At 48.1% G+C, this 26,586-nt stretch overlaps 5 protein-coding genes and 1 pseudogene across 6 annotated transcripts; 3 read left to right on the forward strand and 3 right to left on the reverse strand.

The window, feature by feature from the left end:
• The first annotated feature begins 566 nt into the window (after nucleotides 1–566).
• LOC112882654 (TBC1 domain family member 15-like) lies at nucleotides 567–4,696 on the forward strand. The gene is made up of 11 exons (XM_025947758.1): nucleotides 567–902; nucleotides 1,434–1,529; nucleotides 1,653–1,756; nucleotides 2,243–2,505; nucleotides 2,585–2,707; nucleotides 2,791–2,879; nucleotides 2,968–3,073; nucleotides 3,169–3,266; nucleotides 3,716–3,991; nucleotides 4,128–4,211; nucleotides 4,385–4,696. Exons 1-11 carry the CDS (start codon nucleotides 801–803, stop codon nucleotides 4,403–4,405), a joined length of 1,362 nt encoding a protein of 453 aa, XP_025803543.1. The 5' UTR covers nucleotides 567–800; the 3' UTR covers nucleotides 4,406–4,696.
• Nucleotides 4,697–5,690: 994 nt separating this feature from the next.
• Nucleotides 5,691–6,708, forward strand: LOC112881242 (annotated as a pseudogene).
• A 588-nt stretch (nucleotides 6,709–7,296) lies between these two features.
• Nucleotides 7,297–9,315, reverse strand: LOC112883545 (COBRA-like protein 10). The gene has a single exon (XM_025948852.1). The coding sequence runs from the start codon at nucleotides 9,313–9,315 to the stop codon at nucleotides 7,297–7,299; it is 2,019 nt and encodes a 672-aa protein (XP_025804637.1).
• Nucleotides 9,316–13,751: 4,436 nt separating this feature from the next.
• On the forward strand, nucleotides 13,752–17,709 carry LOC112883634 (protein ACCELERATED CELL DEATH 6-like). Of its 2 annotated transcripts, none has more exons than XM_025948973.1 (3): nucleotides 13,752–14,535; nucleotides 16,140–16,672; nucleotides 16,782–17,709. In XM_025948973.1, the coding sequence occupies exons 1-3, from the start codon at nucleotides 13,824–13,826 to the stop codon at nucleotides 17,505–17,507; spliced, it is 1,971 nt and encodes a 656-aa protein (XP_025804758.1). In that variant the 5' UTR covers nucleotides 13,752–13,823; the 3' UTR covers nucleotides 17,508–17,709. The 2 variants fall into 2 exon arrangements, with proteins under 2 accessions (XP_025804758.1, XP_025804757.1); XM_025948972.1 differs by having other exon boundaries at nucleotides 13,753–14,535; nucleotides 16,773–17,709.
• Nucleotides 17,710–18,281: 572 nt separating this feature from the next.
• Nucleotides 18,282–19,418, reverse strand: LOC112881243 (GDSL esterase/lipase At4g10955-like). Its single transcript, XM_025945918.1, has one exon. The coding sequence runs from the start codon at nucleotides 19,416–19,418 to the stop codon at nucleotides 18,282–18,284; it is 1,137 nt and encodes a 378-aa protein (XP_025801703.1).
• A 4,944-nt stretch (nucleotides 19,419–24,362) lies between these two features.
• Nucleotides 24,363–25,693, reverse strand: LOC112881245 (GDSL esterase/lipase At4g10955-like). Its single transcript, XM_025945919.1, has 2 exons — nucleotides 25,596–25,693; nucleotides 24,363–25,446 (listed from the first exon to the last, which is right to left on the reverse strand). Exons 1-2 carry the CDS (start codon nucleotides 25,691–25,693, stop codon nucleotides 24,363–24,365), a joined length of 1,182 nt encoding a protein of 393 aa, XP_025801704.1.
• Nucleotides 25,694–26,586: the final 893 nt, after the last annotated feature.

Consider the following 26,586-nt stretch of genomic DNA (forward strand, 5'->3'; position numbering starts at 1 on the left):
TATTTGTTCCCAGAATTCGAAATTAGTTATTTAGTATTAAAAAATATTTTTAAAATAATATTATGCAAATATAGGCAAGTGTGGTCTTATTTTGAAGATCTTGTCATAAGAAAGATAATGGTGCAATTAAATTTAATTTGGATGCTCACTTTAATATCTCTAGTTTTTTTAATTTCGGAATTGCATGCATGTGGGTGATGTCATGATCGTTGTTTTCTTCTGCATGCATGCACACTATGTCTCTTCTCTTTTATTGGCAGTACATGCATGCACGCTACATTGTGGGCTAATGGCCTATCTAATACCGTGCCTTTAGGTTATGGTTGGTGGAATCATTACCTCAAGCTACGTATAACCTCACCCGTGTAGCTGTCCATTCCCGACCATCCAAGAAGGGGGGCAAAGAATGCCCGGGGAAGCCGGTGAGCTGCCCCTAGCAGCAGCTTGGAACCGGTCATCCTCCTCCTCCTACCCCTCCCTCCCTGTCACTCCCGACCTCCTCCTCCTCCTCCTAATTTAACCCCACCCGGCCTCCCTGGCTCCCGCCGAACCCGTCCCCCCTTAACCTCCCCTCCTGCTCCTCCTGCGGTCCCTACTCCCAGGAGGTGGGCAGGAAGGAAGGCTGGTTCGAGGGGGGATTGGCTCCGGCTCCACTCCATCGCGTGCCATTCCTCTTGGTTGTGGTTACTTTGGCCGTTTCTTGAGGTCAACCTTGGAAGGCCAATTGCTGTTGTTCCAAGCATCTTCATTGGATTTGACCTCTTCGTCTTGTGGCGTGCTGCCATTGATTGAGCTCGAAGATGATGAAATGGGGGCTCGGTAGTGGCACGCCCGCGGATTCCTACTACGAGGTCCGGTCGGATTGCACGGACGATGTGCCCAAGAGCAAGTTCAAGATCAAGGTCTGGTTTTTGTCCCCCTTCGTCCGTCTTTTTCTTTTATTCTCTATCTATTAATTTAGTTATTGTTGCGTAATCATGCAACATTAGACTTAGGATCGGCAATGCTGCTTATCTATTGTTTTGCGATATTACCACCATCAACCTTCATCTTTGTCTTAATACAATCTCATTTCCTTCCAAAGCTTTGTTAGCAGCTAATAAATAAGCTCATTCAACACATTCAGTTCTGCCATATTTCTTTTGTAGCCAAATTTTTCTGCTGCAGAAGTCAAGTTTCTCAGTTTATGAAATAGTTAGCATTAGGTAAAATCAAAGATAGATACTTGGTGCAAGCTTACTTGCTCCTATTCCTATACCATAGCTGCTTGAAATATTCATGGCATTTTTTACTTGGAGAAAAAGTGACCATTTAGGATGCCAGCAGAGCTGTTGATGCTTAATGTCACTCTTGATTTTTATCTACAAAGCACAGTCCTTTCTTGTTTTGAGCAATTCGATGGTAGGCTCTTGATTTTTTTTACTTCATTTCAGGCCGGAAAAACATTAAGTGCTCGGAAATGGCATGCTGCATTTAGCCCCGATGGCTGTCTGGATATTGCCTCAGTCCTAAGACGGATACAAACAGGAGTAAGATTTCTTATTTTTGGAGTTTTTGTTTCTCAGTTTCATATATGCTCCTTGTCCTACAGATGTCGAATTAGGATCTTTCAGTAATGTTTATACCAATCAATATGATCTATTTTCTTTTAGGGTGTGCATCCAACAGTCAGGGGGGAGGTTTGGGAATTCTTACTTGGCTGTTTCGATCCCAGAAGTACCTTCGATGAGAGGGAAGAGATCAGGCAAATACGCAGGTATTTAATTCCTTAGAAGAACATATGGGCCATTTCTTGTTTGATAGGCCTTTTTTCTTTTATTCTCCTTAAGAAATTTGTAAGTATTTGCCACATTAAAGTTAAAGAGTGACGGTAATGCCTGTTAATCACCAATTAAACAGTTACCTTTTCCAACTAATTATTCCATATTTGGCCATCATTTTCATTATTCCTTCCCAAGTAAAGTTAATGTGATCCCTATGGTATATGCAAAGAAATAATTTTCGGTATCATCAATAGTATTTCAGGTTTTCTTACCTCTTTTGGAATGGCAAGCTTCAATTTTTACTTAGTAATTGTTCTTCATCAGTTCCCTTGTATTGTCCTAGCATTGCAGAAATGGAGACCCTTTCCTCGATATCTCCATAATATTTTTTTCTTACAATTTTTACTTTTAGGAATAGAGAACCATCAATAAAACATGATGTTCACTTAGCCTGAAATTTTCCCTTACAAATCACACAGGTTACAGTATGCTAGATGGAAGGAAGACTGTCGAGAGATGGATTCTCATGTTGGTAGCGGCAAAATTATCACAGCACCACTTATCACTGAGGATGGCAGACCTATTAAGGATCCTCTGGTTTTACTTGAGGCTACTGCCGACAGGAACAATTCAGAAGGTGCTCCAGCTACCAGCAGAAATAATGGAATTGAAATAGATGAAACTGCAGAACGCATTACAGATAAGCAAATTATCGAGTGGAAGTTGACATTACATCAAATTGGTATGCTTTAACCTTTTTTTTCTTTACTTCCTTGAACTTCTTTCTCGCTATTTTTGTTGACCTTTGAAAATCAATATAGGGCTTGATGTGTTACGCACTGATCGCACCATGGTATTCTATGAGAACAAAGAGAACCTTTCCAAATTATGGGATATTCTAGCTGTGTACGCATGGATTGACAAGGATGTCGGTTACTGTCAAGGTTAGCTACATCTGACATGTAGAGGAAACTCATTTAGACTCCAAATAAGGTTACAGGTGTACTAACGTTTATACCTCAAATAGGAATGAGTGATTTATGCTCACCAATGATAGTGCTACTCAATGATGAAGCAGATGCATTTTGGTGCTTTGAGAAATTGATGCGTAGATTGGTATGTCTTTCTTCTTGTAAATATTCTTGTGAAACTTTTCTTTCATCTTTAACATCATTCTAATTACTCTGATGTTTGAAATTTAAAGCGAGGAAATTTCAAATGCACAGATCAATCTGTGGGAGTAGCCAACCAACTTCAACACCTTGCGTCTATTATTCAGGTTCTTGACCCGAAGCTACATGACCATCTAGGTAAAAAGATTGGGTAGCAATGAATTTTTCAAAAGTCCATCTTATTTTATCCAGTTTTGCCAACAGTTTTTAACAGTTTTGAGTTCTGAACTCAGAAACTCTCGGTGGAGGTGACTACCTTTTTGCATTCCGTATGTTCATGGTGCTATTTCGGCGTGAAGTATCATTTGGAGACTCCTTATACCTGTGGGAGGTATGAAGCTACCATAGCAATACAATATTATGAATATATGCCGCATCAGATCATTGATTATGTCTTTTGGTTCTTCCCAATGATGTTTGATCGTCGACATGATTATAAGTCATACCCCTTTGTGGAAAGTACTTCGAATAAGCATTCCATTCTTCTTTACATGCAGATACTTGTTTCTACATATTATATATACTCAGCAAACCAATGAACGCAATGCCATGCCTTCATTTGTTGCATGGTTGTGTGTTTTGTGTATGCTTGCATAGTTGCATGAACATAACATTCTCGTGATATCTTATGGGCTGTAAGCACATCTCCTGTTTGTTTCCGATAGTTAATATTCTTTTTTAAAGATAAGCATGCAGTGCACAGAAAACTGTATATTATAAGCATACAAATGAGTCTACGTTAATTTTAACTCATGTTCTCTCTCTCAAACCTGTCAACAGATGATGTGGGCTCTGGAATACGACCCTGACATATTCTTCGCAGCGTGTGAAGAACAAGGTGCAGTACACAAAAATAAAGTTTCTAAATCCAAACTGAGAGGGCTGCGCCATTTTGGCAAGTGGGATAAGGATAAGGATAAGGAAAATACAAAGAATGGATCCGAGGATGGTGAAGATGGTCCGGTACCAATTTCAGTTTTCATGGTTGCAAGTGTTCTTAAAGAAAAGAGGGAAAAGCTGTTACAAGAAGCTAGAGGACTGGATGATCTTATCAGGGTAAGAGGCACAATCTAACTATTCCGTTCCTTCCAAAATTTCATCATTCTTTCCATCTGGAGTTGGCAAATGGCAACTTCAATCTATGCATGTGTTTTGCATCCACAATGTAACTCTTGCTTTTGTTTCCTTTCAGATATTGAATGATGTAAATGGGAACTTAGATGCTAAGAAGGCTTGCGCCGGAGCATTGAAACTTCACAAGAAATACCTGAAAAAGGTAAGCGGCTGTCATGTTAGCAGTCAAGTCAGTTAGTTTAAAAGTTGGCTAAACTTGTTTTTCCAGTGCATGACTATTTCAGAACGAGAAGGTTGTAACAAAGTGATAACATACGTTGTCCAATAATTTTCTAGCATAACCGACTAAGTACGTTATTCCTGTTCATTTGACAGGTACAAGCAAAGAAACCTTGAAGGCGCCATGGAACATACCTCCCCAATGGGTTATTCTTACCATTTGAAAATACACGACCATTTTTCACACACAATTTTGAGTGAAGGTTCATAGGACACAGGTGATAATCATCTGAACATGTCCTCGTATACACCGGCTCTGATGTTACCGGGCTAGTGGGTTGAGTACAGGATGAGTGCAACCGGCTGTATGTATGTAACGTTCTTTGTACTCCAGAATTTTGTTGGCTGTACAGACAGAAGGTATCATGCCTTGCCTACACAATTATTTCAATACAAGTTGAAATGAGCAACACCTTACCGCAGAACTCTGTCTAAAGAAAGTGCTGCCCATATTGTGAGAGTTGTGACAGCGCACCATCTTGAATGCTCTCTTGTTGAAGTATACAATATCGAAAGAATGCCAACTAGGGATGCGAATCCTCTGCAGTAGCAGTGGCTAATGCATATGAATACAGTAAATTTTGTGTAATCTCTGTCTATTGGAGAACCATTTCCTCTGTTAATTTCGTATCTTAAGGCCTTTGTCTATCGCCTGCTTTGCTGAATAAAAAAAAAATGATGTCCCGCCTTACTCTTTGCTACGTACTAATCTCCTTGTTATGCAAAGGAATCACTGATAATCTTGTACGATAATAAAGATACACCTAAGAAAGACCATGTTACACTTGTTCAAAGCCTTCGTCAGCCTAAGAACTGCTCTGGCACAATCATTTTATTTCAACCTTCGAACATTTTCGAGATGCAATCTAAAAACAGTTTTTCAGGTAAATCAGATGAGCACGAGCATTGTTATCCGCTGTCACAACTATGTTGGCTGGACACTGAAATATAACTGCATCTCAAAACTAAAACTAGACACTAAACCTGTGCTAAGTGCAACAGGTAGGCACCCATGACACCTGGCAAGTTGACTTGCACAGGAATACACCAAGTATCCTACTCAAGAACTGGTTTTTTACCATTACGAATGTGAGCAACTTTACCCAACGTTTTCTTTTGACATGTACGACGATGTCTGAAAATGAGGTCAGCACTGCATGACGTTATCGTACACGAATACACCCCAGTAGTGAACAGGATTTGATTTGGACATGGACTCGATCGACTCCCTCGTGCACCATTTCGCATCTCCAGGCGCCGCCATGCGTAAACCATGCAATGCCGCTGTCGCTTTAGCGTGACTGCTCTCGAGCGTGATTTTTTTTTCCTATAAAAAGCCCGCAAGCAGCATCTCCTGCCCCGCTACCCGGGCATCAAATGAAGAAAGAACCACAGTTCAATCATGTACAAGCCTGCTGCCGGCGAGATCGTCGCGCAGATCCCAGGAGCTCTTTGCATATACAAGGACGGCCTCATCGAACGGCTGCTGCGCAGTCCCTTCGTGCCGGCGTGTGAGAACCCTGACGCCGCTGGGGTCGCGACGAGGGACGTCGTCATCGACCGCGGCACCGGCGTGGCCGCACGCCTGTTCCTGCCCACCGCCGGCGCCGCCGCGACGACCGGCTGGAGGCGCCTTCCCCTCATCGTGTACTTCCACGGGGGCACGTTCACAGCGGAGAGTGCCTTCTGCCGGCGCTACCACCGTTACGCCACCTCCCTCGCCGCGCGCGCCGGGGCGCTCGTCGTGTCCGTGGAGTACCGCCTCGCGCCGGAGCACCCCATACCCGCGGCCTACGACGACGCGTGGGCCGCTCTCCGCTGGGGTGGCGTCGTCCTCCGACCCGTGGCTTGCCGACCGCGCCGACCCCCGGCGCGTGTTCCTGGCGGACGACAGCGCCGGCGGCAACATCGCGTTCCACACCGCCGTGCGAGCCGGCCGGGACCTGGAGGGCACCGGCGGCGTGGACGTCGAGGGCCTCGTCCTCGTGCACCCGTACTCCTGGGGCCCCGACCGGCTGCCATCCGAGCTGGCCGCCGAGTCCTTCCTCACGGCGGAGGCGGCGGACAGGCACTGGGCGCTGGCGACGGGGGGCCGGGAGGGCAACGACGACCCCTGGATCAACCCTTCGGACGAGGACGTCGCGTTCGAGTCGCTGACGTGCCGCCGCGCGCTGGTCGCCGTGGCGGAGAAAGACCTCGTGCGCGAGCGCGTGCGGGCGGCTCGCGGCGCGCTACCGCGGGTGCGGTGGCGACGTGACGGCGTGACGCTCGTCGTGTCGGCCGGCGAGGACCACGGCTTCCACCTCTCGGGGCCGCCGCGCGCGAGCTCGATTGAACTCCTTGATCATATAGTGAAATTCATAAACAAGGAGGGGTCGAGGGGAAGGGGACAATCTTATCGTCGCCGCCGCCAAAAGTGATCAAAAGCTCCCTGTAGCGGATAAAAATGAAACTAGCGTCGCTGCCGGTACGCACGCATCTAGCTAGTGACCAGATCATGTCCTCCGCCCAAGTGCATGCCTGATCGAGTTCGACAATTAAGGGGGGGAAGGGCAAGCAGAAGGTTAGAATATGGTTTGCTGGTTATGTTTGTTGCATAATGTGAACTACTTGTGCACAATGTACTTATGAACTTTTAAGCTTGTGTACACCAAAGGAAAACTTAAATAAAAAAATGGAAACCCAGTGGGCATAAACATTCAACGAATACCACAGCCTTGAAATGTTACATGCCCTCCTCCCCTTACAGCTCTGATCATTCCCATTTCTTGCATGCATCCAAACCTGCATGTTCATCTTCTCCAGCCTCCCACCCTTTGGCTTCACCTGTGTTTAACATGTACTAGTATGCTTGTGTACTCCTGTGTAAAGTGCAGCTCCTTCATTTGGGGATCACTGTGATCTCTGAACTGAAGTGAAAACAGACCCGGCCCTCCAATTGGAATGTTCAGCAAATGCAGCACTGCAAGTCATCAATTGCTCTACAGATCCCATGAATTGCCCGCTCATCATAGGCGTACGGAATCCAGAAGTGCCACGGCCATCACTAGCGCCGCCGCCATGGCAACCTGCCCGAGGCTCGGCGCCCCGGCCCGCCGGTGCGCGCTGTTCACTTTGGGTATCCTATCGGGGAGCGCGCACTCCTCGCCGTCGAAGTAGACCCTCTTGGGGAAGCCTTCCCCCTTCCCAATGTTGATGTTGGGCGCGTCCTTCCTCTTGAAGGAGATGACGGACTGCTGCTTCCCGGGCACCCTGGGGTCCGCCGACGACTTGCCGTCGGTGATGGGCTCCAGGTAGGTGAGCCCCTGGATGCCCTGCATGAAGATGGTGTTGTTGAAGGGGGCGTCCATCCTGGTGCCGTTGAAGGAGTAGACGTTCTCGTAGCCGCTGTAGTGGTCGCCCATGGTGACGGCGGCGAACCAGTCCTTAAACGTGTAGTCCTGCCAGTTGAAGATGGTCATGCGCACCGACCAGCCGGACTTGTAGTTGTTGATGACGTGCCAGTTGATGCTGAGGCCGCAGCTGTCGCCGCAGGGCATAGGGTTGGGCACGCGCCAGTGCTTGATCTTCGCCCAGGCCCGGGCCTTGGCCGTCCGGTTCTCGAACGGGATGAGCAGCGCCTCGGGCGGCAGCAGCATGGCGCGCGCGTCCGGATCGCACGTCGCTGTGTCGCTGCCGCAGCCGCAGGCGCAGGTGTTGCAGGGCACCACCGAGTCGTTGTAGAAGGCGGAGAAGGAGACGCAGCACTTGGAGGCGCGCTTCTTGGGGCGGGTGATGTTGCAGGCCACCTGCCACGACGCCACGGCGGGGGTGGAGGACAGGAGCCCCGTCGGGTCCGGGAACTCCTGGGGGCTCACCCGGATGGGCTGCCCGCACGTGTACTGCGGGTTGAGCTTGCCGGAGATCTTCCAGCTCTGCGGCGGGTACAGCGCCGTGCGGTTCAGGTCCGGCGGCATCTTGAACACCTGCATCTGGAACATGGCCCGCGACTTGGACGGGTCCATGGTCGGCGGCAGCAGGGTGCCGTTCTTGCAGCAGTAGGGGACGTTCCCGACGGCGTTGTCCTTCTCCCGCTCCGGCGGCAGGTCCACGATGACGGGGCGCTTCTCGCAGTTGTAGACGGGGGTGAAGTCGAGGTCCTTGTAGTAGCCGGCGGCGGGGCTGTAGATGCAGGCGGGGCCTTCCTTGAGCAGCGTGTAGGCGCCCTTCATGCTGTAGATGAACTCGCCGCGCTTCCACTCCCAGGTGAGGTTCCAGTTGTCGAGCCGGCTGATGGGGCTCCAGTTGTCGATGGTCACCTGCACCTGGTAGTTGTTGGCGGTGGCCTGCAGCACGTCGTAGGCGAAGGTCAGGTCGGCCTTCTGCCGGGTCTGGAACCGCGTGCTGTTGGCCTTCTTCGCCTTGAACTTGCGGTCCTTGACGCAGCACGCGTACATGACGCTGCCTTTGCGGGTGGGTGCGGGGCACCGGAAGCCGGCCGGGTTGGTGAGCTTGATGGTCTTGGGCATGGGCGTGCCGGGGTCCTTGACGCCGAACTGGGTGCCGGTGATCTCGATCTTGCTCTCGATCAGCGACATCTCGCCGGCGGTCTCGATGGAGTTGAGGAGGTCGGCCATCGGGTACCCCGCGAAGGTGACGCCGCCGGAGGCGTTGGCGGGGAAGTCGGAGCCGTCGAGGAGCACGGCGCCGCCGACGGACACGAGGATCTCCTTGTGCTGGAAGGCCACGAACAGCTGCCACGCCTTGAGGTCCTCGGTCATGGTGTTGAGCACCGTCGCCGTCGCCTTGAACGCGTACGGCTGCGCCGTCGCGTTCTTCAGGTGCGGGTACTCCTTGGTGCGCTCCATGAACGTGTACGACAGGAACACGCCGTTGCACGCCTCCTGCGCCTTGTACTGCGGCTTCTTCTTCTCGTCCTCCTCGTCATCGTCGCCGTAGTCCTGCGCCACCGCTGCGGCGACCACGGCGAGCAGCGTCACCACCAGGAGCGCCCACCGCCGCCGGAGCGGCTTCGGCGCCGCTGCCATGACCCGCTCAGCTCGATCGGTCCAGGGATCAACAATGGCAGCAAGCGTCCGGGCAAATGATGGATCGGATCGTCGGAGGCAAGAAGGCGGCTCCCTCGCTCGATCGACGGGGGAGGCCAGGCGTGGTGGGAAGCAAATGCGTTCCAACGGGGGACGAGGCGCGACAAGGTATAATTAGGCATGCAGGTTTTGTGCGAGCTTGCTAAATTTGAGGAGGCTCTCGAGCGCGTGCGCTGCTTCCGTGCATTGGTGGTTGCCACCGCCTGCGGTTGGGTTGCGTTGTCCGCTTGAGGAAGACGCCGGATTTGGACACCGGAATCGGCGCGGGAACGCCAACCCGTCATAACGGGCAGGTCGTGCGCGCGCCAAGCTTCTGGTACGAATTTTCTGGCCAAAACTGGAGAGCACGCACACGGCACAATGCAAGTGCGCATGCAAACTTCCTGCAACAATAATTTATATCTTTCGTTTGGACTCGCCTGATTATTTTCAAAGAAAAATACCTCATCTTTTTATAACAATGATGATACTCATTTTAGTTTTTTATAAACAAAAATAACACATCAGTCATGGCACCCCTAGCGTTTCTCATTTCAGATGGCATTTTAGTGAATTTTGGTCTTTGTTGGCGGTGGTGAGCGGAAGTCTCTTTGAATTTTATACAGTGGTTAAATAGGTTTTATGTCCACTGCAAAAAAAAACTAGTGCCTGTATGAGGTTGAGAGATCTAATCCTAGCTTACACCCTTTTTCCCCTGAAATTTTTGAGAACGTACATGCGGGTCCCACATGTAAAAGGAAAAAAGAAATGGAAAATGCATATGTTGGGATTGACCTCGATGAGGTAGTTATATATTCATTTAAGATACATATATCCCTTAAAAATATAGTGTATATTGGTACTATTGTAAGTGAGAACATGCTTATTTTTAAGAAAAGGGAGCAATGCTATTGGAAGAACTTATATGGGAGGTAAAAACACGATTAGTTAGCTTGGTGATGGTGTTAATCACCATGTAAGCACCAGGAAAAAAGAAAGCGCACATCGGTTTTGCGACCCAACTTTGTGTGCTGTGATGGACCGAGCCCAGCGGGCCGAATTCTATTCGTGGGCTACACTAAGGGACTTCTTAGCCCAACAATTTTGGGCAACTGGGCTCGTGGCGTCACTGTGGTGGTTCGGCTTCCGCTTGAAGTTTTAAGGTAGCCTAGTGGCAGGTGGCAGTAGACAAGCACGAGAGCGTTTATAGTACTCTGAAGGTCCTGAGTAAGACGGGTAAATTTTTATGGATTCAACGGTATTATACTTTTTTAGCGGTAGACGATGTTTCCGTCGACAGCAAAGTGTCTATGGCAACTTCGTTAATATTGAAAATTTGCCGACTCAGTCTCTCGGATTTACTTATATAAGGTAAGGTTGCGTAAGTATATTTATAGGGACGAGTTTGCATGCGTATTCATGAACCTAACTATATTTTAAAAGAAAGCAGACAAGCATCGTCCGTCCTGATGGCGGACCGATCAACTCGTGCCAAGAAGCCACGTTTTTCTACATTTTTCCAGAGCACCTGACACTATGTTTCAGACGGGGCACGACCGCACGAGTCACACACGAGCGTCACGAGTCGGGAGGAGACAAGGACCAACCACGTCGAAAACCTCACGCGCACGGGTCCTTTTTCTGTGAGTGTGAAGCCGGATCCAAGACTGACAGCAAGTAGAATTCTCTTGCGCCAGAAGCAGAGGCACCGACGCCAACAAACGTCGCCAACGGTTGGGCGCGGGCGGCTGGCAATGCCGGCACGGCGCTTGGCGACAGGCTACTGCTGTTCCACGACACGGGAGGCGGTGGGAGCTGCGTCGGCTGGAACACGCTGGAAACGTGCGGGGTCCTGTGCTATGACAAAGCGGAGACCGACCCTCCGGCGCTCGGGCGAGTAGCTCAAGGTCGTGCTCGTGCACTCGTGCCGGCTCTCCAACACCCCGCCGGCAGCGCGCCCCTGCCGCGGCCAGCCGGCATCATGGCCGTCGAGGAGCGGAAGCGCGGAGCCGCGCACAACGGCGTGCCTTCTGCAGCCTCGCCGAGTGCCCCACGGACCTCGACACGGCGTCGCTAGCCCCCACGGTGTGGGTTGGGCAGAATTATTGGCGTCCCCGTGCCGGGTGGCTGGCTTCCCGCTGTTCCTGAGCTTAAAGCATCGTCGTCCGCGATCGGGCCTCCGGCGGCCGTGTTCTTGTCGGCATCGGTCATCGCATCGCATCACGCAGGAGCCGAAACGCCATTCCAGGTGTATACTGGTTGTCGGTACATATACCTCCAACCAGTGTACCAGCCCGAAAAGTGCGAGGTTATCCGTAATCACGTGTTAAGCTTCTGAGCAACAAGGCGTATGGCTCGGGTCTGGGCACGTTCTCCGGACCTCCCTCCACGTCCTGGCAGGTTCGGTGCCTCTGCGTGGCCGCAAGGACAATGTGCTTAGGAACGGCTGTCACGAGACTGGACCACCGCGAGGTGGTCCTGAGCCCCCCACGTGAAGAGGCTGGACCCCCAGGAGCCTGAAAGTCCAGGCCTGCCAGGGGGCCCGGACCTCTTTTCTCTGCGGGGAGGAGGTCCGGTGTCGCCACGTGTCCCTGCGGGAGCGCCTGCTAAATCAGCGCCGTCACGTGTCCGGAGGGTTCCAGTTTTCTGCGAGAAGCCAATACAACTATCGTATTAAATACGGGTGGTTGGGGTGAGCGTGCCCGAGACAGGGCATAGGCTACCCTCAACACAACAGGCAGGTATGACCGACATCACGGTAAACCCGCCAGTTACCGAGGCGGCGCGTCATGTCACCGCGTCACATGCGTGGGCGAGGGACGAATAGTCACATCACAGCGCCGCGCGCGAGCAAGGAATCATTATGACTTGCTACAGGAGGGCCGCGGCGTGTGCTGTTACATTGCACGGAGGCAACACCACGGCGGGTCAATATAGCCCCTTCACCTGTCAGCGGGAATCGACCCTACAGTGACAGCACGTCTCTCACAGCGCATATCACTGACAGCAGATACTATGCTGGCGAGATGGCACATGACCATAGGTAGAGTATACGCAACGGAGCTGAAGAGGAAGATTTCTGAATCTGTAGCATTTCAGACTCCAATGTGTACATTATTTAATATGTCGCCGGGTCCACCTATCGAGACTCCGCTCAGTGTACGCGCTCCCCTTGAACCTATAAAAGAAAGAGTGCGCACTCTAGAACACTCTAGAACACAGGTTCACTTAAAGTTCCACGAACACAGAAATTTTTTGAGGTCCCAGAGACACTCAGACTCACAAGCAATACAACACACAGTGGATGTAGGGTTTTACGCTTCGACGGCCTGAACCACTCTAAAATCCTTACGTGCTTTCCACTTTCATACGTCTCTTGATCTAGCATTCCTTGACTTCCCCCAAACCCATCCTAAACTAGGATTAGGCAGGTGCTGGAGAAATCACCGGACACTGGTCTATCCACTGGTCCAAAAACTCCGAATTCACAGGGGCCTCTGCTTTCAGGTGTTGCCTTTTATCCGAGCAAAAGATTACAGGTGGTCTGGTTGTGCAATCATGATCACTACTGGGTAATGTAATCGGTGGCTGAAAGGGACGAGGAGAACGCGTATTCAACACTGCTGGGATAGTATGTCTAGTGTCCTGCTACGTAGTACTCCATTCACTTTCCAAAAGCACGTTCTCCGGCTTTATATCCTTTTAAGTTTTAATCGGAAAAGACATGTTCCTCCAAGACCCTGCGTACTGCTAGAAAACATAATCTAATCCCACCACTATCAAATGCACACTAGTACTACATACCTTGCTTTGGCACTAAATATTAAATTAACTCGACATTCACTTGGCTAGAGTGATGGTGCAGTATTTCAGTCCAAAGCCACTAAGGATGGCGGGGATCATGGATGGCCCCGGAACTGGACCTATCACCGTTTGCTACTCTGCTTTGTTCCAAATAAAGTCAAAAGAAACATACTGAATTTTTTTTGTAAAAAAGTTTCTTGTAATTTAACTGTTTATTCTGAGTCCTACGGTTAGTGCGGCTACTCGTATTTTTCAGATTTATTTTAAAATTATCAACTTTTTGTAGTGGTAGGGGATGGTAGTTTCGTCCACATTAAGATTAATATGTGTCATCCTAGTATCTCAAATAGTCAAATATGTTTATAGAGGTAGAATCTGTGTATGATACATGTATTCATAAGGATAGGTATATGTACGCATAGTGTATTTGCATCTATGTTTCAGAAAAAGTTTGACGGGCAAATTGGTTATTTCAAAAAAGAAGAAGATGGACCTCAACATGATTATGAACATAATCAAGGGTCTAACAATAAATAAACCCCATGCGCTGTACACTGACTTCACAGTTCACATCAAGTTCCAAGTAAAGCAAGTCATCAGCAATCAGTGGCATAATAGAACACCCAACCCCTCCTCCCCCTGCTCCACAACCGACGCCCGCTCCCATGATGGCCTCGCCGGAGGCATCGCCGCCGTCCACGCCCACCACCACTGCGTCCCCCTGCCCGACCCCGCGCCCGCTCGCTGCTACCACGCCGCCTACCATGGGCCCCGCGCTGATCCGCGCGGCGCGCGGCGGCGACGAGCGGCGGCTCGTCAAGGCGCTCCTGGCGGACCCGGCCGCCACCGACCTCGAGTCCGCCGCCACGGCCGGAGGGAACACGCTCCTCCACGTGGCGGCCGCGGGCGGGCACGCGGACCTCGCGTCGCTCCTCCTACGCCGCGCCCCGCGCCTCCTCGCCGCGCGCAACGCCGCGCTCGACACCCCGCTCCACCTCGCGGCGCGCGCCGGGGCGCACAAGGTCGTCTTGCTCCTCGTCGCTTCCTCCACATCGTTCTCCCCCGCGTCCTCCCCGCGCGCCCTGACCCGGGCCACGAACAGGCGTGGGGAGACGGCGCTGCACGACGCCGTGCGGGGCGGCCACGAGGCCGCGGCGCGCGCGCTCGCCGCCGCGGACCCGGGGCTCGTGGGGCTGTGCGGTGGCGCCGGGGAGTCGCCGTTCTACATGGCGGCGGCGGCCGGGTCCCTGGGGATGGTGCGCGTGCTCTTGAGGACATATAGGAGTGCTGAGGAGGAAGAGGAGGTGCCTGTACTAGGTTCGAGCACGGGTCCGGGAGGCCGAACGGTGATGCACGCCGCCGTGCTAACGAGCATCGGTGAGTTCCTCCTGATTACTAGTTTATGTTGGTCTGTTTGTGACGAGTTAATGAGCAATTTGGAGTGCATTTAAGATCTAGGTGGTTAGATTTAGCTATGCTAGTTTGTTAGTTGGGGATTGAGGTACTGTGGGAACCTTGCCCAAAATCTAGAAATGCTTCTTTGGATACAATGATTGAACTATGGTGTGGTTGGATTCATGGATTGAGTTGAATTTAGCAGTTCGGATGTTTCTTCTTTGTTTCAAAGAAAGGATGCACCTTTCTCTCAAGCTAGTGGATGGAGTATGAGTCGGATGATTGAATTCTCTGTTTGATGTGATGATTCACGTTCACTTTATCAAGTGGTTAGGGTTGTCTTGGCAGCACACCAGCACAGGGTATCAAACAGGTTTTGGCACAAATACTTCTGGGTAATATTGAATTTTGGGTGGGCACGGGGCAGTCATCAAATAGCCAGGGTGGCATATTTGTATATTACTCCTACTGTCCTGCATGTGAATCATGAGGTGGAAGATAAAGAAGGGACACATGTGAAAGGATCTTGTTGAAAAGGATATGTAAGCATGGATGGCCATATGCCTAAGTGGTATATTGTGGGCAGTTCTATTGATTTTTTTTAGTGGTAGTTATTTTCTCAAGGACTGAGGAGTTTACAGGCTGACAAAAGCAATAAAACTTTTTACCTACCTTATAAAAGATGAATCGGTTGCGCTGAAAATTACTCACAATATCAAATTTAGGTGTTATGACGTCATTATGCCATTCGGGTTCAAAGTCCCAAAAGAAATATGAGGCGAAGTTCCTCTAGTTACTATCTGTATTCGAATATGAGGCATGGGTATAACTGTATTTATTTTATTTTTGAGAAAAGGTTATTTTATACTTCCATTTTACAGCGGTCTATCCAATATTATTTTTTTTAATAATTGCCTATCCAATATTATTAAAATCTCTCTACAAGCAAGGCAGATTCTTGAATTTGTACAGTGCCCCAAATGCTTCTGTTCTTGCCTGTGAGTAATTGCAAATTTGGTCCAATCAAATATGGACTAGGAGTAGGATCATCATTTACGACATTGAATAAACCATAGCAATAATACATACCTTCTAATTGTGATAATTGTGGCATAGGGTGCAGCATCTTATCTGGCCTATCTATTGCTGCATCAACTGTTCTCATGAAATGTTAATTAGGTTAAACTTCAATGTTGTCAATGGTGTCGAGTGAGAAATGGCGTTGGAGATAGAATTTTGTTGGATCTGCATCTAGACAGTTAGAAAATATGCCCTCACCGTGCTTTGGTGGAATTTGTTGGACTTGACATCCTAGCACATCTTCCGGTCGAGTTCACTCTCAGACATTCTTCTGTGCTTCTTTTTGATAAGATATGTTAGATAAAATTTTGCCCCCAAGTGATAAATGAGGTCCTGAAAGCTTTTTAGGACTCCAGAGCAAGGGCCTTCCTTTTCAAGACCATGGGGAGTGCATATATCTTTGATTTTTAGAGTGATAGTGTTAGGTTTTAAACTTTTTCTATACTAGGAATCGTATTATGTAAACTTTATGCACTTTCCATATTCACTGAAGTTCTTCATAACAGAAATGACACAGGAATTGCTGCAGTGGAACCCAGCTCTTGTGAAAGAAGTTGATGAGTCAGGCAGTACTCCTCTCCACTACATTGCATCTGTTGGAAATATTTCCGCAATGAAGCTCTTATTGCGCCATGACACTTCTCCAGCATATAGCTCGGATTCAAATGGTTTATTTCCTGTACATATTGCTGCTAAAATGGGGTATGGTCAACTCATCTACGAGCTCTGTAGATTCTGCCCAGATTGTGATGAATTGCTCGACAGTAGAGGAAGAAATTTCCTACATATTGCTATTGAGCATAAGAAATGGAAAGTTGTTTGGCGTTTCTCTGGAACTGCAGAGCTTGTAAGAATGGCGAATGTCATGGATTCTGAAGGCAACACACCCCTGCATCTTGCTGTCAAGAATGCAGACCAGATGATAGTGAGCCTTCTAATGGCAACAAAAGGTGTCCTGCCAAATATAGTGAACAACCAGGGCCTCACTTCCTTAGATCTTGCAGTACTGGCAACCGACAAAGGCATAAGCTATACACTGGTAAGCTTCACCTAGTCACCCAAGACTGCCTTCTATTAAAATTTGTTTCAGTTTAACTTGTACCATTTGCTTTCCTGAAAGGTTGATTTTCTTCTGGTAGAATCCACAGGTCATCATTCTCCGCTGTTTGGCATGGACTGGAGCTGTTCTTAGTCCTCGTCGCCTTGATCATTTCATTGATGAGTTTGGCATTGGGAAAACTTCTGGAAATGAGCTAAAGAAATTTACCAACATTGCACAGAATTTAATTGTTGGCTCCGTGCTTGTCTCAACAGTTACATTTGCAGCAGTTTTCACTCTGCCTGGTGGCTACATATCAGATGGACATCCACATGCTGGCACACCAATTTTGTCACACAGATATACCTTCAAGGCGTTTGTGATGGCAAACACTCTTGCATTTGTTGGCTCCACGCTGTCCACCATTTGGCTCACATACGCTGGTTCAGAACACGTTCATCCTCTGCTTCGTGCAATCTACATGTTCCTCTCTGTAATTTCGATGGAGCAGGCTACGAGAAGTATGGTTATAGGATTCGCATTGGGAGCATATGTTGTTTTGAGCCCAGTCAGCGAGCGGATCGCCATTGTGGTCTGCATGTCTACCTTCATGACCCTATTGCTTCGCAACCCATCTAGTTGGCAGCTATGGTTCTTGTTTATGCCGATAAAGCGGCGATTGGGCTGGAGAGGAGCTTTCAAGACCCACTTGCCAGAGGAAACAAGGAGCCGTCTTACAATTGGTGTTGGCTCCAATTTTGCTTGTCTATTCCTTCGGAGGATGCTTGGTATGGTATTTACTTACAGCTTCATCTTTCTGCTGGCATTGCTATGATGAGGACAAATAGTGTGCTTTGGTGTAACATTTGCGTTCCTTCAAAGAGCTGCATTTTTTGTATATAAAACTTGTTCAAGTTGCCCAGAGTGCTCGCCTTTTCCCTGAACTCACTGATTCTAACGTCTGATCGAGGGGAAAAAGAAACTTCTGGCTAACAGTAGTCTGAAGCTGATGGTACATGTCTCAACACTTGAATGAATGGATTTATAAGGTGGAAGTCAATATTATATATGACCGGTATTTCTGAAACTGGAGAGTAGATAACCATGGAAGTACCATGATTTGGTCCAAGAGAATTTTAGATGTGGGCTATTAGTTTATTACACTAAGTTGGCTGCAAGCCTGCAACCATGCTTTTGAAGCTGGCTGTGGAGATGCAGGACCTCTGCTGATCTCCATGATACATACTCCATTCGTCCCAGCAAACAAGCAATTTTGGAATTCAAAATTTGTCCTAAGAACAATGATTTCGTATCTGTATGTGTGCATCAGGAAGTTAATTAGCGTGACATATGGCTAATAAATAGGAGCACTCCCTTGTTAATCTATACTAGAATTCAGAATGATTTGTTTTCATGATGGAGGGAGTAGCTTGTTTATTTGGTTCGCATATATAATTACTAGACAACTAAAACTCTTAACTTCCCGTTTATTTGGGCTCGATCGATCATTTTTTCTGCCACAACTGTGGTACGCCATGGACCCATGGTCAACATAAGATTGTTTTCCAGAACAGGGAATCCATCTAAGAAGGGCCAGGCATAAGTTTGTTTATGCTCCAGGATAGCTGTAAAGCCTGGGGCTCAGGTTCAGGATCCAGTCTGGCTCCAACCACTGCTGGAGTCCGTGTCTATGGCCCTGGACCGAGGTCTTCCACAGCCTCGCCGACGGCAGGAGGTGCGGCTGCACTTGGTTCCCCTCCTTGTTCTCGGCGTGCAGGAACAGGAGCATGTCACGGAGAGACAGTTTGGTCCCATGAAGGGCGACGTGTGATGAGGACCCGCCCACCAGCATGTTCTGCCGCTGCTCGAAGTAGTCGATGAAGCCCCGGCAGATGATGTCCCTCTCGTGCACGTACAGCTCCGGCGCCCATGGCGCCAGCGTCTCGAACAGCTCCTCCATCTTCCTCTCGAGCGGCCTCAGCGCCGTCACCGCCCCCAGCTTCGCCTTCACCGTGTAGCTGATACGGAACAGGAACCTCCTCGCCACGTCGGGAACGCGCAGCGCGTTGAGCAGCGGCGCCACGGACACCTGCGGCGGGTTGAAGAGGAAGGTCGGGAGGTTGCACCGTCTCTCCGTCATCATGTGCCGGCCCACGTCCAGCGCAATCGACCCGCCGAGCGAGTGCCCGGCGAGCCAGATGGCGGCGGCGGTGGAGCGGCCGTAGTCGTAGTCATAGTAGACGATGGAGTCGAGGAGCTCGCCGACCTTGCGGCGCGCGTCGAAGAAGCGGCGGCAGGCGTGCTGCCGGTTGAGCAGCAGCTCGACGTTGGCGTGCGTGTCGCCCCGGTGGGACGGCGACATGGTGCCCCGGAAGGCGACGATGTAGCGCGGAGCCGCTTGGCTGCGGAACTCTCCGGCGGCGGCGGCAGGCACGTGCTCCAGGATGGCTCCGTAGATGGACCAGCGCTGGGCGCCGAACTTGAACCGGTTGCGGCAGAACACGCAGTCGCAGTCGCAGTCGAGCACGTCGCGCAGGCGGAAGCCGAAGCTCTCCCACCACGCCGGCGAGCGTGCCCTGCGCGTGCCCAGCCTACGCTTGGTCCGGTCGCTCTCCATAACGTAAGCCCCTCTGACCATGCAGGCGACGATGCACCGGCGGTGCTCATTGCTGTCCCTGAAATTAAAAAAGACACGGCTCATGTGTTGCGGCTCTTGAGCAGCATGAATGTCGTTGTTGAACACCATTTGGCATCTCAATACCCCTACTGCTTTTCAGCAGAGAAATGATGCATATGGTTATCTCTAGGTCTAGGGCAGCCGCAGTGTGGGCGGGGTTTGAGATATCATTTCATTACCACGTCCAAGCGATGCTTGAACTGGTTCTATGCATTCTATTCTGAATAAAACACTACAGTTTAGCTTCAACCATCATTATCATTCCCGCTTCAACCAACACCCTTGTGATAAAGTAATTATAAATATATATTCTATTCATTTTCTTGTATGGGTATCGATGCATGTACAAGCTGCCATGGTTGATGGAGCATACATCTTTGGTATTTGCCCCTGCAGATGTTAGACCCAGAACTAAGGTAGGCATCAGCTCCGGTTCCAACAGCTAAGGGGTGGGAGGGATCTTTAGTCCCGGTTGGAGCCTCCAACCGGAACTTAAAGTCACTCTTTAGTTCCGGTTGGTGTCATCAATCTGGACTAAAAGTCTGAACGCCAATTGGGACTAAAAGGTAACCCTTTAGTTCTGGTTGGTGTTACCAACCGGCATCAAAGGGTCATCCACAGGTTAGTTTAAAAAGAAAGCATCTAAACTGTAATCACATGTGTTGTGTAGATGAGGTGGCAAGAAATCTATGCATGAGGTGCGAGGTCTTGGGTTCGAGTCTTGAGACTCCAGAGTTTGGACGGCACACAGTATATGCTAGTAATGACGATAAAAATGTCATGTCATATCGAGGCATGGTAAAGTACATTGCCATGTCTAATCTCTATCAAGCTCATGTAACAGACTGTGGATTGGCTTGTGATAATTATTTTTTTAACCTTGAAGATCCTTTAAAGGGCCGAGCCTTTAGTCCTGGTTGGAAAACCGGGATTAAAAGAAATAGTACCTAGAATTACTATTGGAAAAATATATAAAAGATCGTTGGGCCACGCGGGTTCCCCGTAATAATTATGTCCCATCCCTTTAGCTAATTTTGCTCTTAATACAGGATTATTTAAGTCAGGTTTCTTTGTTATTGGGATAGGTGAATTCTTTAGGATCCATCCCCCAAAGGAACCGGACACTAGTGATGACGATAAAAATGTCATGTCATATCGAGGCAAGGTAAAGTACATTGCCATATCTAATCTCTGTCAAGCTCATGTAACAGAGTGTGGATTGGCTTGTGATAATTTTCTTTTTAACCTTGAAGGCCCTTTAAAGGACCGAGCCTTTAGTTCTGGTTGGGAAACCGGGATTAAAAGGAGTTGTGGACTGGGACTAAAAACGCTGTAGTGGACGGCACACAGTGTATGCTAGTAATGACGATAAAAATGTCATGTCATATCAAGGCAAGGTAAAGTACATTGCCATGTCTAATCTCTGTCAATCTCTGTCAAGCTCATGTACATATCAACTAATTAACAAGAAGCTAATGCATCATCGGTGTGAGTGTAGTGCATGCATACCACTTAACCTTTACCATCATCGTCGGAAAAGACCCGGTTCCACTTCTCGCCATCATATGCTTGGGGCCTGAGATGGCGAATACCTCATCGTCCGAATCCATGCGGTGGAGCTCAAGATCGGAGGCACCGGCGATGATCGCCCACTGCCTATTGGCACAAGATCAAGGCACTTGTAGACTGTGCAGTAGTACTAGTCTGCTTATTGTGCTTTGACGTACGTGAATGAGCTAGCAACGAGTGATGCGTATTTATACAAAGTGGCCGGCTAGGAGAAGTGGACTCAATAATGTCTCATGGTTGTACAATATACAGTTAAAAGTAGATTTGGTTAAAAACAAGTCCAGTAGGGAAGGTGAGGTTACATATATGCATCCATAAAAAGGCATGCAGCGAACAGGATGAGGAGCTTCTATTAGAAGCTGAAGCTGGAAAGAATGCAAGAGCTATCTGAGGCACTGACACACTGTCAAACGCACATCATCACTTGACCGACTTTTCCAGTCATCGTTACTCAAAAATATCCCCCTTACTTCGGCATACGCTTGATATTCAAATGACTCTTGAGAAATCTTTCCGTACATTAATTGTAATCTAGATTAGCTTGATATAATTAGAAATCCAGTATGAAAAATTTTCTCAATATATATACAAATAACATGGTAACAGATGAATTTATCAAAGTCATCATAAAATACAAGAAAATGAATTGAAGCCAAATTACATAGTATATTCCGGGTAGCGTCTTGGCAGGTTGCTTCCTAAAACCACAAAGCTGGGCACACCATCAGGGTAATAATGTATAGGTGCTAGTGGTGGAACAGGCCAGGTGTGGGGAGATCAATCCGCGACCATGAAGTCCACCGTGCCGCCATAGGCATGGCTCCTATGGTCTGCACGGTCTCTACGGTGGCCATGGCCGCCATATTCTCCTTAGTCTCCAAGGCCGCCGCATGGTCGCCATGGCGACCAAGACGGTGATGATGCATCCAATGAAGTAGCTACACAGACTATGAAAAATGATGTACCAGATTGTCCCGAAGACTTGCAAGTCTTCCCCTGCTACACCTTTAAGCACGCCAGTATAATCTTTGATTCAGTTCTACTACTGATTGCCCCTTTTTTGCTCCTAAAAGCGAGCTTTTGGCCACTCACAGAAGTTCGGAACAAATTCTACCAAACATGGACAAATAGATATGGGTTTGTATGCTTTTGCAAGCTAGTTTGAGCATCGTTTACTAGATAAACGTCAAGACCCCAATGAATATAATATAACAACACCAAAGATTTGCAACTCTCTGGCATCTATATATAGGATTAGATAAGAACGTTCCTAGCTTCAATGGCCATACCTTTAGCTCTACAAGTTATATAAATTCATTGGATCTTGCCTAACACTTCTCCTTAGATTTTTTTTATAATCCAATATTCAACATAAACGTTACTCCACCTATAATCCGGTTATCTTTTATTTCCAGACCGTGAAATTAGTCCTAGATGTAGATGATATGATAATACACCACTGCCACCACCTGATATTGTTCAGGCATTTCCAGCGTTACTTTGGACTACGAACGCCAACTAATTCAAAGAGACACATTACTCTGGTCTCCTGCAATGTGTGAGCACATATAAAGACAGAATGAAGAAGAGAGCACACGCACGGAATATAAAGCAGTGCACCTGAATTGCTAGCATCGTTTGGAACTCTAGCTCAGTGTCGCACTATCCTTTGATGCGGTAGGATCATGTGCATGCTTGATTTTGTTACCATTTTAGCTGCCACCTGCCAGCAATTTGATTGGAACAAGTGGCTAATTAATTTTCTTCCCATTAAAAGAAAGAAAAAGCACAGGAGGTGGCAACCTTATCATGTCAGTCAATGTTTTAGGAAAGTTCGTGCAATCATTAAGATGCCTTCTTGCTATTCCTCGTGTGCCTAACCAATATCCAAAAAGCATATAAAAGCAATGTAAGAAAATTCTAGATACGGTCTATGAAATGTTGACCTTAGATACTTTTCAAAGAACCTCTTCGAAAGAGCAAGGAAGTTTCTACATATCACTAGAGAAGACAAGAGTCAACATGGTTTACGAGAAAAACTAGGCTAAAAAACCTCACAATTGAATGGTTCATGAAAAGAAAACCAGCAAAAAATCTAGACGTCGTAACCTTCAAAAGGATAATGTGCACGCAGACTCCAAAGGGGGCATCTAATTTACGGTTGACCGTACGGCCGCTCGGTTGATTTTCCGGCTAGGTATAGATAGTAAGTTAACTGCCGTCCGTGTATCCTCCAACACCTATATTATTTTTCACGTATCCCTTTTCTCTTTGTCTTGATAAGAAACTATATAATAAAATTATATATAAAAATTTATATACACAAAGTTCGATCAAATCGCAAAGAAAAAAAGCAAGAAGAGAAAAATTATATAAAAGATCATAAATAAAAAATCATGAAAAAATTTGGAAAAAAAGTTTGGGAAATATTTTGAAACAAACTTCTGATGAAACTTAAAAAAAATCTGGAACAAAATTTCAGGAGAAAAAATTTGAAAAATAAAATTTAAGAACAAATTTGGGAGAAAAAATTTAGGAACAAAAATTTAGAAGCAAAAACTTAAGATCAAACTTGGACGACAAAGATTTTTAAAATAACTTTTGGAGAATAAAAAATTAGAAGAAAAAGTTTTAGAAGCAAAACTTAATACCTAGTTTGGAAGAAAAAAATTTTAGTCACCGGCTGGAACTAGACAAGGAAAACAAAATGAAAAAAGGAAGGGAAAAAGAAGTGGATAAAATGTAGTCAGATTATAGGGTGGAGCGGACAGCAGGTCCCGCCATGTGCCCCACGCAGCGCGTCGACCGTGCGGAGCGCTCTGTGTGTTCGACCTCAAAACCAGCATTGGGACCTCCGAGAGACTGAACCAACGGATGCATGAGATTCATGAAGTCACCTTAGACATTTCGCTATCAACGAGCACGTCACCAACCACTGAAAGAATACCGCCGATTAAACGCTAGAATAAATTCAGAAAAATGCAAGCATCCGTGTTGACTGTCGAGTCAAGAACTCGAACCCGGATGGGTAGGTTCCACCACATGGAATCTTACCAATTGAGCTATGCTCGGTTCGCTGCTACACTCAGTTCACATATAACAAGGATTAATGAATGCAGAGAGGCTCCAAAAGAAGTCTCTAATTAGTAATTAGTTATAGTAAAATAGATTAAACACTTATTATTGTTGGATGGTCTACTTAATTCTTGTAAGTATATATTCTATTTGTTCATTTAACCCTCTAATTTTATTTAATTATTTATTTTCATCAAAATAGAACTTTGACTGACATAATACATTAACACATGACAAAAAATCATAGAGGATGTTATTAATAATCTTTTACCATCAAGGGGTACCAGGAATTAGTACTTAGTACCAAATTTCAGTATTAGACATGACAATCACAATATATCGATCACTGTGGTTCTGTTGATGCCTTTATTAACCATAGAAAACCTCAGCCTCAGCTCCATGATCGCTGTATCGCCTGGAGCTCAACCTCAGCTCGCTGTCAGGCCTCCACCACTGCTCAAGCCCGTGTGGATCATGGTAGCTTGAGTTCTTCCACAGCCTCGCCGACGGCAAGAGGTGAGGCCGCACTCGCTGGTCCTCGCCGTTCTCCGGGTCGGTGCTGTGGATGCATATGAGCATGTCTCGGAGAGACAGCTTCATGGCGACCTCGGCGACGGGTCGGAGCCGGGTCAGCATCTTGTGCCGCTGCTCGAAGTAGTCGATGAACCCCTGGCAGACGATGTCTCTCTCGTGCACGTACAGCTCCGGCGCCCATGGCGCCAGCGCCTCGAACAGTGCCTCCATGTCCCTCTCGTGGGGCTTGAGGACCGTCGCCCCCAGCGCCGCCTTCACCGCGTAGCTCGCGGGGTATATGACCCTCTTGGCCACCCTCCTCAGGGCCTGGGGCAGCATGCTGGGCGCCAGCGACACCTGCGGCGGGTTGAAGAGGAACGCCGGCAGGTTATTCCAACCCTTCCTGGCCACCATGTCTCGCCCCACGTCCAGCGCTATCGACGCGCCGAGCGAGTGGCCCGCGAGCCAGACGGCAGCGGTGCCGCCGCCGTTGGAGGAGATGGAGTCGAGGAGCCTGCCGACCTGGTCGCGGGCATGGCGGAAGCGTCCGCAGGCGTGCTGCCTGTTGACAAGGATCCTGAGGTTGAGGTGCATGTCGCCGAGGTAGGAGGGGTGCCGGGGCATGGTGCCCCGGAAGGCGACGACGTAGCGTGGGGCCGACGGGTGGGGGCGCGCGCCGGCCGGGGGCGCGTGCTCCAGGACGACTCCGTAGATGGAGCACGGCCGGTGGGCTCCCAGGGTGAAGAGCTTGGTCTTGGTCTTGCAGAACACGCACTCGCACTCGTACTCGAGCGTTCGGAGCCGGCGGAAGCCGAAGCTCTCCCACCACGCCGGCGCGAGCGCCTTGCCCGACGAGTGGAGACTGGATTCGTCGCCGTCCATGATGTAGGTCCCGTTAACGATGCAGGCGGCGATGCAGCGGCGGTGCTCGTCGCTGTCCCTGAAATCATCAAAAATGCTGTTAATGCTGCAATGCACATGGAAAATCGTTGCGCATGCAGATCGACATTGTTATGTTTGATCTTTACCGAGTTCAAGTAACGAAAAAGCTGATCAATGCATCAACGATCTAGCGGGTGTACTGCATACCAGTTAATCCTTATCATGGTCACCGGAGAAGAACCAGCACCAACAATTCTCGCCATCATATGCCTGGGGCCGGAGTCGGCAAATACGTCTGAACCCATGGTGCAATGCGATGGGATGAGGCTAGGAAGTGCCGGCGACGATCCGCGATGCCTATCGGCAGAAGATCAAGGTGCACAGTGCAGTAGGCTAGGGTTGCTTCTGCTTTGCCGTGAAAGAGCTTTTACTATATGATGCATATTTATACACCGGGGATATGATGCACTTCCTGATCGATGCAATCATGCATAGCTCCATTATCTTAAAAAAATCAAAAGCACCCGAAAATATCTGTGTTGCTGTACATTTCATATTCCAATAATCCACAGAATAATTAAAATGCGCAAATGTCACTTCTTCATCGCTTGCAGCATGGTTCTTAAGAGAGCATCGGACCATGGCGGTAACTGATGGGTAATATAATGGTAGCATGTAAATGAAGATCTAGCTAAAAAGTATGACACTTGGTGCATCAACGTGTAACTCCAAAGAGTTAGAACTATAGGACAAGAGAAGCAAAGCATAATTCAGGAAGGAAGGTAAATACTCCCTCTGTTCTATTTTATATGACGCCGGTTAACTCAGATTTAAGATAAGCAACGTCAAATAAAATAGAACAGAGAGAGTAATATGCATATAGGATACGCAGCTTAATATAAGTTACATACACGGATAAAGTGATGCATCAGATGGCCTCGAAGACTTGCAAGTCTTCCCTGATCCACCTCTGAGCACACTACATAATAATACTAATTAATCCACTCCACTGGTGATTTCCCTTTTCTTTGAAAAGAGAGCATGAATCCGCCTCTTACATATGTGGAACATATTCTACCAAACAGGGACATTAAATATGATTTCATATACTTAAAATAAAAGCTAGCTGAGTAATAGTCATACTAGATAGACATCAAGGCCCCTATGAATAATATGGCAAACACCAAAGGAGAAATTA

Source organism: Panicum hallii, chromosome 2 (assembly GCF_002211085.1).
Source record: "Panicum hallii strain FIL2 chromosome 2, PHallii_v3.1, whole genome shotgun sequence".
Lineage (NCBI taxonomy): Eukaryota > Viridiplantae > Streptophyta > Magnoliopsida > Poales > Poaceae > Panicum > Panicum hallii.